The 13,579-nt window shown below is 56.8% G+C and overlaps 1 protein-coding gene and 1 long non-coding RNA gene across 3 annotated transcripts in view; one reads left to right on the top strand and one right to left on the bottom strand.

The window, feature by feature from the left end:
* Nucleotides 1-4,946, top strand: part of WDR11 (WD repeat domain 11) — a 54,065-nt gene extending 49,119 nt beyond the window's left edge. For both annotated transcript variants that reach the window (XM_053668476.1, XM_053668477.1), the window contains exons 24-29: nt 489-584; nt 1,067-1,232; nt 1,697-1,794; nt 2,246-2,391; nt 3,071-3,150; nt 4,025-4,946. In XM_053668476.1, the coding sequence (XP_053524451.1) occupies nt 489-584; nt 1,067-1,232; nt 1,697-1,794; nt 2,246-2,391; nt 3,071-3,150; nt 4,025-4,182 (744 nt within the window). In that variant the 3' untranslated portion in view covers nt 4,183-4,946. The remainder of the gene's footprint in view (nt 1-488; nt 585-1,066; nt 1,233-1,696; nt 1,795-2,245; nt 2,392-3,070; nt 3,151-4,024) is intronic.
* Nucleotides 1-13,579, bottom strand: part of LOC119063497 (uncharacterized) — a 30,675-nt gene that overhangs the window by 2,706 nt on the left and 14,390 nt on the right. The window contains exons 4-5 of the long non-coding RNA XR_005085190.2: nt 11,044-11,130; nt 5,262-5,514 (exon numbers count right to left, since the gene is read on the bottom strand). This is a non-coding gene — a long non-coding RNA (uncharacterized LOC119063497). The remainder of the gene's footprint in view (nt 1-5,261; nt 5,515-11,043; nt 11,131-13,579) is intronic.

Below are 13,579 nucleotides of genomic sequence, written 5' to 3' on the forward strand. Positions count from 1 at the left end.
CTCAGAGCAGTGTGGGCAGGTGCACCTGTAAACCACCCATCGTGAAACGGGCAAGTGCACTGAGTCTTCAAAAAAAATTCACTGAAGCCGAATGCAGCCTCTCACAACAATGCCAGCTGGTACCCTGATCCAGATGGGTTCCTACACTTGCCTAGTGAGGGAACCCTGTCACACAAGGGGCCTGCCCTCTACAAGATAATTCCATTGTTTTTGGTGGGTGGCCCCCTCACAAATTCCGTATATATAGGGGTTTTCATTCAGCTTCAAGCGAGTCCCAGCTTCTGTAAGGGGGCAAACCTGTATGCAAATGATAACACACTTCAGCCTTTTTTCTTTTCAAATTCTTACTAAACTGTTGGATTGATGTAAAGTTGGTTGATAACCTTACAAATCAAAATAATGTTTATTCAAATGACAGTAAGTATAGTGAAATTTAAATAATTCAAAAGTCTTATAACCCAGGCCTAATTTTTTTTTTCCTACTCTAGAAATTTCAGCTGGAAAGGGTTAATCTGCAGGAAGTGAAACGGACAACTTATGATCACACGCGGAAATGTACAGACCAGCTACTTCTCTTGGGTCAAGTATGTCAACTTCTATAACTCTTGTGGAGTTATTAGTGGATTAGTGTTTCAGAGCATCACATCTCTCTCTCTCACACACACAGGCACGCACGCAACATAATGCTTCTCTAAAAGTATAAGTATGAATTTCGGTTTCTCCCAAAATAAAACTGGCAGATCTTCTAGGAAAGCAGAAACACATGGCATGTTAACCAGCTTGTAGTTCCGGCCTCCGTAATGCCGAGTGAGGCCCAGTCTGGTGCTGTGCCTGCGTCTCTGAACCGATGGGTGCAGCGCTGTAACAAGTGACCCCAGCTGGGGCTGGAGGTCTGTGCCAAGGGCAGCGAGGCCCTTCCCTTTGGTTTTCGTGTGTGTCAGCAGAGCATTCGTGAGTGGTTTCTGAAAATGGAAGTCTTCCTCCAGCTGTGACTTCCAGGGCCCCAAATGATGAATTAAAAGGCTGCGTTGGAGGAACAGAGTGAGAAGGACTGCTTCTTTATCAGACAGACAGGGCGGTGCAGCTGCTGCTGGAGACCAGCGCGGACAACCAGCATTACTACTGCGACTCACTGAAAGCCTGTTTGGTCACCACTGTCACCTCGTCGGGCCCCTCCCAGAGCACCATTAAGCTGGTGGCCACCAACATGATCGCCAATGGCAAGCTGGCAGGTGAGGCCCGCTTCCAGCAGCGGGTTTGGCAGTTGGGGGTGTTGCTTTCCTTTGTGTGGGTGCTGGAGAGAGCAAGGATGATTATCGCCAGCTCTTTACAAGGTAACTGTACTCTAATCCTCTAAACCAGAACACTTTTTTTTTAAGAGTGAAAGGGGCACTATTAATAAATGCCAAGAAATAGGCATAAATTGGACAAACTTGGGCAAACTGAAATGATGAAAACCAGGGAGCGAGGTAGGCTTCACCTGTTTATTTTTGGGACTTCAGTGTGCTTCCTACGTGGTTGCTCGAGTGGCAGCATCGCCGAGCTCTGTCCTAATGTTTTATGTTAAACTGTAAGTCAGGAGCGTGTCCAGCAGGTAAGAGCACAGGACTCCATGAGGTCAGGGCGAGGTTGCTGTCAGCAACTCGTCCGAGAGCGTGCTGCGGTGTCACGGGACTGCCGCTGTCTTGTCTCCCAGAGGGTGTGCAGCTGCTCTGCCTGATAGACAAAGCTGCGGACGCCTGCCGCTACCTGCAGACCTATGGCGAATGGAGCCGCGCGGCGTGGCTGGCCAAGGTAGGTGATCCCGGCCAGGGCCCGGCATTCAGGGTGAGAGTTTCAACCCTGAGCTTTTCACTCAGGAGTTAGCACTGGGGGCTGCAGAGCCGCTTTTGCAAATACTCTCTCCTAACGCTCATCCTCCTGTTCTTTATGCGCATCGGTTACACTGCTTCTGTTTGACAGATGCAACTTCCATTGGTAGTGATTTCTCGAAAGCGGCTGCCTCCTCTCCCTGCTGGGGTGTGAGCCCAGACCACAGCCCAGGGGTGCCACCTGGTCCCCGGGGTCCCTCAGGCCTGGGTCCTCATCACTCCTGGCCCCGGTCGGCTGCAGCTGCAGCGCCCGGGCAGTGTGCTCACAGAGCAAAGCCTGGCGTTTGCCTCCCAGGAGCAGGTCCCGTGTGGGTGAGTTTTTCACACGTGCACAGTGCAGGTGTCTTTGTCTTTAACACGGGCGTCCTTCTCAGGTCCGCTTGAACTCCGAAGAGTGCGCCGACGTCCTGAAGCGGTGGGTTGACCACCTCTGCTCTCCCCAAGTCAACCGGAAGTCGAAGGCCCTGCTGGTCCTCCTCTCCCTGGGCTGCTTTTCCGGCGTGGCCGAGATGCTTCACAGGTCCAGCTGCGGCCCCGCCTGATCACCTCTCGCTCGCGCGTGTTGCCCGGAGCACAGGGAGAAGCGTGTGTTCTAGCCTAAGAAACTAGCAGGAGAGGAACAGTCTGTGCTTCTCTCTCTGTTTGCTTGAGGGGCTGTGAGAGATTCCTGCCTACGCGCAGGTGGGACGGAGCAGGTGCCGGTCTGGAAAGAACGGGCCTTCAGAGAGGCGGGATGGCTCAGCTGAGAGGGCAGCCGTGGGGGGGTGGAGGGGGGCTCGGGCAGCGGGGTCTTCCCTGGAACTCTCGAAGAGGGATGCCCGTGACCTAGTATGGGACACGTGACTTATTTAAAAGTAAGGAAGGTAAATAAATAGATTAAGTGTGGCAAAGATGACTTCTTAAATGCGGACACTGGGCACATGCCTGCTTGTCCTGCCTCGGAAGATTTCTGTGTATTTTAGCTGCTCCACATTTTTTGGGCATTAATGAGAGAGCGTGGGCCTCGGGACCCGAATGTGCTGCCCTGCTTCCCTGCGCAGGCCAGGACATAGAGAGGTGCTGGCGTAACTCACGTAGCACTTGGGTTTCCAGGGAAGATGTGTGTCAGTCTTTGCGTAGAACTACACTCTCGGACGGTTCTACCGCCAGACGCGCCACCGCACAGCGCCTGACTGCTGTCTCCTCTCTCTGCCGCGCAGCATGAGGCACTTCGACCGGGCGGCCTTATTCGTGGAAGCTTGTCTCAAGTACGGTGCGATCGACGTCAGCGAGGACGCAGATATCCTTTGCCAGGGTGCTGTCGGGAGGGGAAGCAGGGCACTGGGTGGGCTCTAGAGTCCCTCTTGGCCGTGCTGTTGGGGCAGGAGCTGCGTGACGTGGAGAAAGGCCCCCGTCCTGATTGTCCAAAGCCAAGAGAGGGGGAAGGTGGCAGGGGGAGAAACAGCGCACTGGGAATAAACTGACATGTTTATTTGGAAAATACTTACACGAGTAAGTAAAGAAGACTGGTCATCAGCCATAGTGACAGTCTAACGTGGGATAAGACGGCACTTCCAAGAGATGGGCCTCGGGCCCTTCTGTGACGGGACCGTTGTCTCTCTTCCCGAGGTCAGTTGAGTCACCTGCTTTTCTTCCACAAGAATGGGCTTGAGGTCACAACTCCTGCTTCCTTCCTGTGCAGACCTGCCTGGTCTCCTCGCACGTTTTCTGTACATTTTTGTCACGGAAATTCAAACTAAACAAACCTACTCGGGGTCATGTATCGGTATCGGCCAAGCTGGCTGTGGCCCGGAGGAGCCGTTTTGACTCAGGACAAGGTGGCGCGCGGGGCCACCTAGAAACCCGGAGCGCGGCTGCCCGGAGCTCCCACGAGGGCCAGGCTTTGTAAGTAGAACCCTTCACGAGGCCAGACACGGAGACAGCACGTTCCTCGTCTGCTGTCATTCTGGTTGTCGCTTGCAGGTCGTGCGAGACCCGGGGGTGTCAGTTGGGTCCTCTGGGGGAGGGCAGAGCTTTGGGCTCCAATGTCCTGAGGCCACAGATGGGGCGTCACCGCCCCCAAGCCAGGCACGGCCCCTCTCTCTCGCCTGTGGGAGCCTGGGTGGCGGGGAGTCAGGCCCTTGCCGCCCCTCTGCTCCTTAACTGTGCTTCACAGAGACTCACCTCCGCCATATACACCGATTACGCCCGAAGTCTGAAGAACCTCGGTTTCAAACAGGGAGCAGTTCTTTTTGCTTCGAAGGCTGGAGCTGCCGGCAGAGACCTGCTGAGTGAGCTGCAGTCCCCCAAACAGGAACTGGCTGAGGAATGACCGGCGAACATGTGCCAGGAACTCCCACCTCCGGCCAGGCAAGGTGGCCGGTGGGCCGCCCGTGGTCCCAGTCGCAGCCCAGACGGATGGAGACTCGGTCCAATCCCAGGGCCTTGACCTGTGTTACCGCACTTCAAAGGCCCTGCGTGGACGCCATCACGCCCGGGGCTCATTTTGTGTCCTGTGTTCATCTCAGGGGACATGAACGCCCCAGATTTCCAAAGTGTAGAACATTCTGTACTTTTGGAGAGAGAGTTTGTCTTTAGAAATAGTTTAAATTGTTTTTAAACTGAAAATTCAAGTGACTGAATTTCTTTTCATACTGATGAAATTTAAAGGTATTTGAAAATCTGTAGCAAAAAAGTTTGAGAGCCCTGTTCTCTGGTATGTGCCATGCCTGTGTTTGTTTACAGTCATTTCAGATACAGGCAGAAACACCACAGCAGTAAAGGTGACGGACCAGAGTATCCTTGTTTCCTGACCTGGGGGACACACCACTGTTCCCCCGAGTTTGCGCACTGGCCACATTTTGTAATTTCGGGCTCATAGGGAAATACTAAGCTTCACGTTTTGTTGTGGGGTCTTTGATCTTTTGAATTTTCATTCCTTCTGTGATGTATTACACTAACCCCCTTTTTGAAATCTTTGTGCTTTAATTTTCTGTCTTTGTGGTCTTAATGAGATGTGACTTATAAATTATCGGCTGAGAATTTAGACGTCTGTAACTTACGGAAATGATAAATAAAAAGGAAATTCCAGCCGGGCCTCGTGTTCTCTTACTGTGCGTGGGCTGGGTGCTGTGGGGGCGGGGATGGGGGTCCTCACTGCCGCTGCCTGTCCCCCAAAGGCCGGGCCGCTCCCCGAACCCGAGAGACCAGGCCGTGGGAGCGCGGAGGGTGCGCATAGGACAGGACCGGGCCCTGCACCCGAGCAGGCCCGCCCGTGGGTCCCGAGGGCAGGGTTCAGCTGTGGCTCTCACAAGTGAGACGGGGAAGTGGCATTGTGTTCCCCCCACCCAGGTGCCCGGGGTGGCACACGTCCGCCCGGCGGGAGGTGGGGTTTTCAGGGACACTGCTCACCTGTACCTGCCTCCTCGGCGTGGAGCCGGGTCCCAGGTGGGTCTGTCCCAGGACTGCCTGTTTCGGGGCCGCGCTGTGGCTGAGCGACCGGGAGGAAATCCAGGGTTCTGCCGTCGGGGCTGTGACTGGCTGGGTTTACTTGCCTGTTCTCTGCCTGCGCGGGTTGCAGCGGAATTTCTCAAGGCCATGGGCAAACACAGCTCTCCTTACGTTATTTGAATAATGGTCCAGATACAGTTCATTTATTCGCCAACTAAAGGAAACAAGAATCCCGGTCTTAGTAAGCAGGGAGGAAAACAAAATTGTATCCCACGGTAGGGTATTTAAAAAACTAAATACACTTTGGACTTGAGGCCAAGTGACGCAGGTAGCCGTGCACTGGCTGGCTGTGGGGCGAGGGGGCGGCCCGCTGGGCGGAGAGGCGAGACCCTGGATCTTTGTTCTTCCCTACCGGGTAAAGGCCGGTCAGTGTCAGTTCCAAGGGCAAGTCCCATTCGCTGTGTGTCGCTGGGCACTCAAGTAGCAGGGCGTCTAGTTCTCTCCTAGTAGACCTCAGGGCAGCATCCGAAGGAGCTGAGAGACCCTCAAGGGGACCGGTCAGGAATTCTCTACAGAACCGAGTCTCACGTGCAGACAAACTCACTTGTGCTTACTGCCGGGACGCCGCGTCCTGCAGGACAGGGTTGTGGTTCCGGGAACCATGGGCCCTGCGGTCGCCTGTGAGTCTCACTCACTGTCAGCTGCAGCAACTGGGATAAAGCGTCAGGGCGCAAACCCATAACAGTGCTGCAGCCAGGACCTTGGCAAGGCAGAGACCAGAACGTCCCAGGAGCCAGTGGGGCTGCTGGTGTGGAAGCCCGCTTGCGATTGGTCAGGCTCACTCAAAACAGCACGTGATGAAAGAACTTTCTGATTAAAATGCAAATTCACGTTCAATTGATCCCACCTGTGCCGGGCCTCTTCCAGAAGGAGAGAAGCAGCTGGCGTCGGAATGGGCCTCTGCCGGAACGGCTGGGCTCTAAGGAGACGGGTCGGCCCAGTAGGACCTCGGGGGAGGCTGTCCCCCTGCCTTGCCTTACAGGGTCCCTCCCTCAGGTGCTCCGCCAGCCACGCAGGACCTACAGAAACAACCCCACTCACCTCCCCCCACTCACCTCCCCCCACTGGGAAGATCTTCAGCCACTCTCAGGCGAGTCCCGAGACCATTCCGGGCATCTTTCTTCAGTGTTTGCCTTTCAGGCACAGGCCCCCGCCCCCGTGGCAGTGGGCCTGGGAAGCCACACGCGTGCGTCCGTGTGCTAGCCAGGCTGACCCTGTCTTGTTCCCGGTGGTCCTGAGGTCAAAGGCACCAACAGACGATAGAAAACCTTACATCCAAGAGCTGTTTTCAGCTTCAGAACATTTCTAAGCACATCTCAATTTTAATCCACATGTCTCCTAAAATTCTGCTACAAGACTCTCACGGTATTTTAATCTGCCCTCTGCCATCTCTGTGAAGCCGCACGCTCCGGGCAGCGCGGGAGAGGAGAAATGGCTACGTCCTCAGAGGGAGGCCCTGGTTGCTGAATCGAATCCCTGAAGATCCCACTCAGGGTCTCTGGGCCCCACGATGCCAGCCGCGATCGGTCCCACATGGGGGACCAGGGAGTGGAACAGCAACCAGGAGGGACGAGTGGACACGTCTGCGATGGGATCGGATGAAAACGCTCCGGGAGGAAATGGACAAACCGTGTGTTCTCACAGGCATGTTGAGGAAGCCACGAGGCCCAGGAAACAAGACCTCCTCGGGCCGATTTGGGGGAACGACGCCGGCTGCCTGGGGAAGAACCGCCTGCCTGACCACCTTTAGTTCTCCGCCCCTTCCGTGTGGTTTCCCGCCTGTCAGTGGGGAGCTGAACAGAGCCACAGGCCTCTGCTCATCTTAAATTACTTATCTCGGCCAAAAGTAGCCCAAGGAAAATACACCTTGGCCCTTAAAGAGCCAGCAACCCGGCCCGGAGGACAGTATCCACGCCTGTGCTTCTGGAAGGGCCGTCGCGCGTTCCGGGGTCCGCTGGAGCCACACGGGCTGAGCCATCAGCCAAGCCCCGGGCTGCCCTCTCCGCCGAAGCGAACCCACTCAGCACTGAACTCCCGTGCCCCGGACGTGGGACTGAGAATGAGTGGGGCTTGCAACAGCCTGTCACCGCTTCGGCTGCCTGACCCTGGGCAGGTTGTCACCTGAGCCTCATTTACAAAATAATGAGGACACTGTCACCTCCTGTGGTGGTTGAGAGAAGAAGGTGACAGATGTCAGATGCAAGGGCTTGTTGTCACTCTAGAGGACTCCACGATCCTGAGTAGTTATTCAGGGACGTGCTGGTCTGTCACCTGGCTGCTCCTTGGATAATGGAGGAGTGTCAGCTTTCACGACAGCCTGGGTCACAGGTGGAGCTGGGATTAGAGCAGGGAGGGAGGGAGAGAGGGACGTAATTTTCTAAAAAAACTGAAAATGGATCTGCCTTTTGACCCAGCAATTCCACTGCTAGGATTATATCCTAAGAACCCTGAAACACCAATCCAAAAGAACCTATGCACCCCAATGTTCATAGCAGCACAATTTACAATAGCCAAGAGATGGAAGCAACCTAGGTACCCATCAGTAAATGAATGGATCCAAAAACTATGGCGCATTTACATGATGGAATTCTATGCAGCAGAAAGAAGGAGCTCCTACCCTTTGCAACAGCATGGATGGAACTGTAAAGCATTATGCTGAGCGAAATAAACCAGGTGGTGAAAGACAAATACCGTATGATCTCACCTTTAACAGGAAGCTAAACAACAAAACAAACAAGTAAAATGTAACCAAAGACACTGAAATAGAGAACAGGCAGAGTCTCCGCCCACCTGAGACAAAACCACCTTCCTGCAGCCCAGCCCTGGCCACCTCCACATCCCTCCCCACGGGGACCTTCTTCCAGGGACGCCATGCCAGTGGGAGGCATGAGGGACACTGGACATGAAGACAGCAGGCCGGTGTGCGTCAGTGAGGCGGCCACAGCACTGGAGACCGAGTGACCAGGGAGCAGCCTGCAGGGACGGAGGGGGGCGGTCAGCGGTGGGTGGCCGATAAAGAAGAGACCTTCCAGCAGAACGGACAGCCTGACTGACGAGGGGGACTGACCATATTTGGTCTGAGTTTGGGGAGGCTGGGCTCTACCTGGGGACTGCGGGGAGGCAGGTGGGCTCTGTGTGATGCCTTCAGGCCCCGAGCCTGGTCCCCAGGAGCAGGGGGGTGAGAGCACATGAACAATTCCCTTCATTTCTGACAACCAGATGCATCTGCCCTCGAGGCCACAGGCCCAGTCGGGGCAGCTATGAACCGATTTATCTGCCAAACTGGAACGGGGTCCACCCTTCGGTGTGGGGGGTTCTCCTTCCGTATTAAAACCCTTGATAAGTGCTGGTGCTCATTTTCTGTCCTTATTTTCCTCTTAAATGAACAGCAGCTGCCTTGGGGGAACTGAAACAGGCCCGTCGGCTGGAAACCCAAATACTGGCCCACAGTGTCCCCTCCATCCCTTGGTCAAGGACTTCGGAACACGGCGCCTTCCTTTCCGGCTGCCTCCGAGGTGGCTCCGTCTCCAGTTCCGAGGCCAGCAGACAGCAGCGCAGCGGCCGGTGCCTCACGCCAACCGGGCCTCTGCGGCCACCAGCTGTCCGAATCCTGGCCTCCGGGCTGCTACCATTGAGGGTTTGGTCTGCGGGGAAGGCCCGGTGGAGTAAATTCAAAGAATTAACCTCCAACACCCTCAAGGGCCCCACTGTTAGGACCAAAGATGAGCAGAAATTAAAACTAGGCAGGGCCTACAGTTGCACTGGCCGTGGGATGCTGCCCGCACTTTGGGAGGGTTGGGGGGGCGCAGACGGTGAGGGGGCCCCGGAGAGGCTGCTCCCTTGGTTTGCGTGGGCCTCGGGGCCCACCTCTCCCCTCCTCCCCTCCCCCCGCCTCTCCTCTCCTCTTCTCTCCCTCTTTCCTCTCAATCACAGCAACGTGGCAGCTGGCCTCCCAGGTGTAACGGCCCGTGGAGCCCCTTGCCCCTCAAGGCCTGTAGAATACGAGAAGAAGCAAGACGCAGCTAACACGGAGTGGCCTGAGCTCGCTGCTCGGTGCCCAGGAGGGGCCGGCGAAGGCTGACCCATGAGCCAAACAAGACCAGCTCCCGTGCAAAGACACAGCGAGGGCGCTGCTTGCTCCCGCCTTCAGAGAACATGCCCGGGAATCGGGGGAAACTCCCTTTGGGGGCCTGGGTCCGCCCGAGCCAGGGCCGCTTTCTCCCTCCGGTCATCGGACTGGCGCCAGGTCAGCGGCAGTGTGTAGGCCGGAAACCGTGAGCGGCTGAGACAACCTGCTTTTCAAACACGAGTGGGAGTGGGGCTGTGAGTTTGGGGGTGAGAGGCCAGGGGCTTGTTGCCAAGTACCTGGATGCTCAGCGAGTCTCAGGGCTGCATGGGCCCTCGAGCTCCTGGACCTTCAGACAGGTCACGGTTGAACCCAGCTCGTCCTGGGAAAGAAAAGCCCCACAGCCACCCTCCCACAGCCTGTCAGGGACACGCACGTCCCCTGTGCCTAGGACAAGGGCACCGGATCCTGCCGGCATTGCTGACTGTCCTGTAGGGGTTGAATGGCATCCCCTTCAAAAGAATGTTCCATCCGAAAGCATGGATAGGACCCGACTTGGAAACAGGCTCTTTGCAGCGTCATTAGTAACGACCTTGAGATGAAGCCATTGATCCAGTGACTGGTGTCTTCGTAAACAAAGGACAGGACACGGACAGAGAACAGGTGGCCATGTGGACAGAGATTGGTATGACGCAGGGTCAAGCCAGGGACACCAAAGATCCACGGAAGCCACCAGAAGTTAGGAGAGAGGAAGGCTTCGCCCCTGCAGCCCTCAGAGAAGGGGCGGCCCCGCCAACCCTCTGAGTTTGGACACCTGGCCTCCAGAACTGAGCATAAATGTCTACTGTTCCAAGCCACCAAGTTCTCGGTAAGTTGTTAATGGCAGCCTGAAGAGACCAACACACCTCCAGGGACCAAAAATGAAGACCCAGGTTGCCTCTGGGCCTTCAGGTGGTGGGGTGACCCCCACTCTCCGCCCGGAACAACAGGAACCCAACTTGACTCCCCCGTCGGCCCCTGGCCGAGGGCAGCCAGGGGGCACCCTCGCTCACATCTGTTTCACTCAGTCCATTCTCTCTGGGAAGGACCCACTTTTCTAGAAGAAAGGGACGGCTTTCAGTGGCACCTGTGGACCCGGAAATTGCCGTTTCAATCAGATTTGCACTCAAGGCTCTGGGCTGCCGGTCCCGCCCTGTTCAAGTGCCCGCACGCTTTGCTGGGTCTCCTCCTGCCGACAGCAGAGAAGCGTGGGCGCCAGCGCTTCCTATACCCACAGCCCAAGAAAGTCCCACTTGGCCATCAAAGCCCCCCAGCCCCCCACCGTGGGCTGGGGATCATGCCAGAGCCAGGGATGCGGGGCGGCTTTAGCTTTTCGAGCTTCTGAAGCCAAGAATCCCTTTTCCCAGTACATCCTACTAATCTGTGTTCCTCGGAACTGCTGCATCCGGTGAAATATCAATACATATTTGTAAATGCGTTACAGCCAGATACATGTTGGAACTACCCAAACACACGGAGTCGAGTGCAGGCCTTCTCAGGGCCTCACTAAGCCAGACACAAGGTGTGCTTGTCCAAGTGAACGGCCCGTATTTGGGATTCCCGCACCGACTTACTCACAGGTCCCCCGTGTTCAGCCTGCTCCTAGCGGACTGTGCCTTTGACCTTCAGTGTTGAAGACGTTCCTTCCTCCCACGCAGCTCGGACCTTCCCAAATAAAAAGCAAAAACAACGTTGTCCTATTCCTGCATTTTTCATGTCTTACTTTAATTTTAAAGCTGCACATGTGATAAGAGAGTCTGTTCTCCCCCCCCCCCCCCCCCCCCCCCCCGGCTTCCGTTTCCAATGAGACAGCAAAGGGTCCCGCCTAGACTAGTGCCTCAGAAGGCCCGGGGGCTGCTGAGCCTCTGAGCCCGAGCCCCGCCAGGCGGCCCGAGAAGCTGCCTTCCCAGCCAGTCCCTGGTGACACCCATGCTGCCGGCCCAGGCACCCTCTTTGTAGGGTCCACGAGCCACGAGACTTGCTGCGTGGCCCAGATGAAATCACTGCCCATTCCGAGCCTCAGGTTCCCTGCAAGTAAAGAGAACCCCTTAGAAGGCGGTTCTGTGTGTGGAGCCTGGCGCCGGGCCCTGCGTTGGTGTGCCCCAGCCTGCGCCCGACAGCAGGGGGCAGCAGAGACTGGGAAACCCAGTCTCCTCGGGCAGCTCAGCGCAGTGCTGGGGCTCGGTTCTCGGAATCTCAGTCTTTTGATTGAACAAGCAGCTTTCTGGCAACTGTGCTCCAAAGCCACTGGCCCGAGGAGCAAGAAATTTCCAAACCCGTTGGGGCTCTCTTCCGCAGCTGGGAGGAGAGGACTGACGCCTGACATGGAAGTTGATTCGTCAGAGTCACATACTCTGAAGAGGCCTTGACAGCCCTTCTGCACACAGGGAAACTGAGGCCTGCAGAGGGAAGCCGTGGCCCAGGGTCGCAGGTCGGCGGCAGGCTCAGCCCTTCCCCCACCGCACTGTAGGCTTTCCTTTTCTTCCTAGGGGAGAATCAGGCCGGGGCCTTGCAGACTAGCTTTCTTCCAGGGGTCTCTGGGCAGGGTGGTGCTCCAGAGGAGGCCCTGGGGGTCAGGGGTAAGGGAGGGACATGAGTGTTTCCCAGACGGTCCACGTGAGTTTAGAGCCCCCTCCATGTGCAGCTGGGAAAGGGAGTTCCCTCCAGATATTTGACCCCAGGGTCCCCAAACTCTTTAGCGCCAGTGGGTAATTCCCTGTCTGAGCCGCTTCGGCCTGTCTTCAGACGGAGAACCCTGCCCCTTCTCCAGGTGTGCCGTGTTGCCATGGAGGGCCCACAGTGGTGGTTCCCACACTTCCACGCACCCGAGTCACCCGAGGGGGGAAGAGGCAAAAGAGAGTTTCCAAGCCCCGCCCCTTCCCCAAGCTCTGCCCCCAGGACCCCATTCATCAGGTCTGGGGGTCAGGTCTGGGTGAAGACAGGAAAAAGGGCATGACCAAATTGGAAATTCCCCCCAGTCTCTGTGCCAGGAACCACCCCCCCACCCCCCAAGGAGGAGGACTGGTACAGCTGGCGACCCTCCAGCTGCCCCCTTGCTCCCTAACGTCCCGCAGGCCCAGAGCAAGGGCAAAAGTGGGCGCTCCCTACTGTGTGTCTTTCACTAAAGTGTTTTTCGTCAAAATAACAAGCTGCTCAATAGAACATGGGTTACTTTTCTACCTTAGTAAATACACCTTCCCCCTCATCTGGAAGGCCAGGTCTGAATTCAGAAACCTTGGAAGTTGCTGTCAGAGTCCAGGCAGGGCAGAGAGAGATCGGCCGGGGCCCCCCACTTTGGAGGTGCACCCCAACTTTACCAGGGCCGTGTGCACCCCCAGCTCCATGTGTCCAAGTTCTCTCCACGCCCACATTTCCAGCCTGCCGTCACCCACAGGAGAGAGGCCGCCCAGACCCGCATGGCTCAGGGCCCCTGGTACTCAAGATGGACTCGGAGAGAAGACCGGACACAGGACTCAGGAGGCACGTCCGGCCCCAGGGGGCACTTCTTCCCACAGATGGGGCCTGGCCCCAGGGCAGAGCGGGTCTCACCCTCCTGTGGGGTCTCCTCCAGGACGGCCTCACGGGCAGCAAAGCCGACTGCTCTGCCCTTGGAAGACCTGGTGCTCCGTGCTGACCACTGTGCTCTTCCTCGTCACGTGGCCTCTCCCCTGTGCTCCCCGGGACCCCTGCCAGGGCCCATGTGCCTGCACCAGGCCCAGGTTTGCCTGCTATGGAAGCAGACACTAAAACATAGCGGATTCAGGCAGAATTCTCAGTTCCTTCCAAGAGAACACAGAGGCAGGGCCGGAGGCTGTTGGGGGCCCGTGGGGCAGTAGGGAGTCTCTAGGAGGGGCTTCAGGGGGCAGGACCATGGGATGCCATCCACCCCTTCCCTCGCTGTAGGAGGTTGTCAGAGGGCCCTTGGAGGGAAGCCCGACCCACCTGCCACTTCCAAGGGGACAGTGGGCGCAGGGGACTTGGCCACTGAAGGCTTTCTCGAACCTTGGGGCAGCCTGACAGGATGGGGAGAGCAGCCATCCAGGGCCGAGCAGGCTGCCTGGAGGTGGGGCTGTAGGAGGGCCCGCCACTCAGTGGGAAGGTGCAGACGGCTGCC

Source organism: Artibeus jamaicensis, unplaced genomic scaffold, assembly GCF_021234435.1.
Source record: "Artibeus jamaicensis isolate MK-2021 breed Jamaican fruit bat unplaced genomic scaffold, CSHL_Jam_final contig_490, whole genome shotgun sequence".
In the NCBI taxonomy this organism is placed as follows: Eukaryota; Metazoa; Chordata; class Mammalia; order Chiroptera; family Phyllostomidae; genus Artibeus; species Artibeus jamaicensis.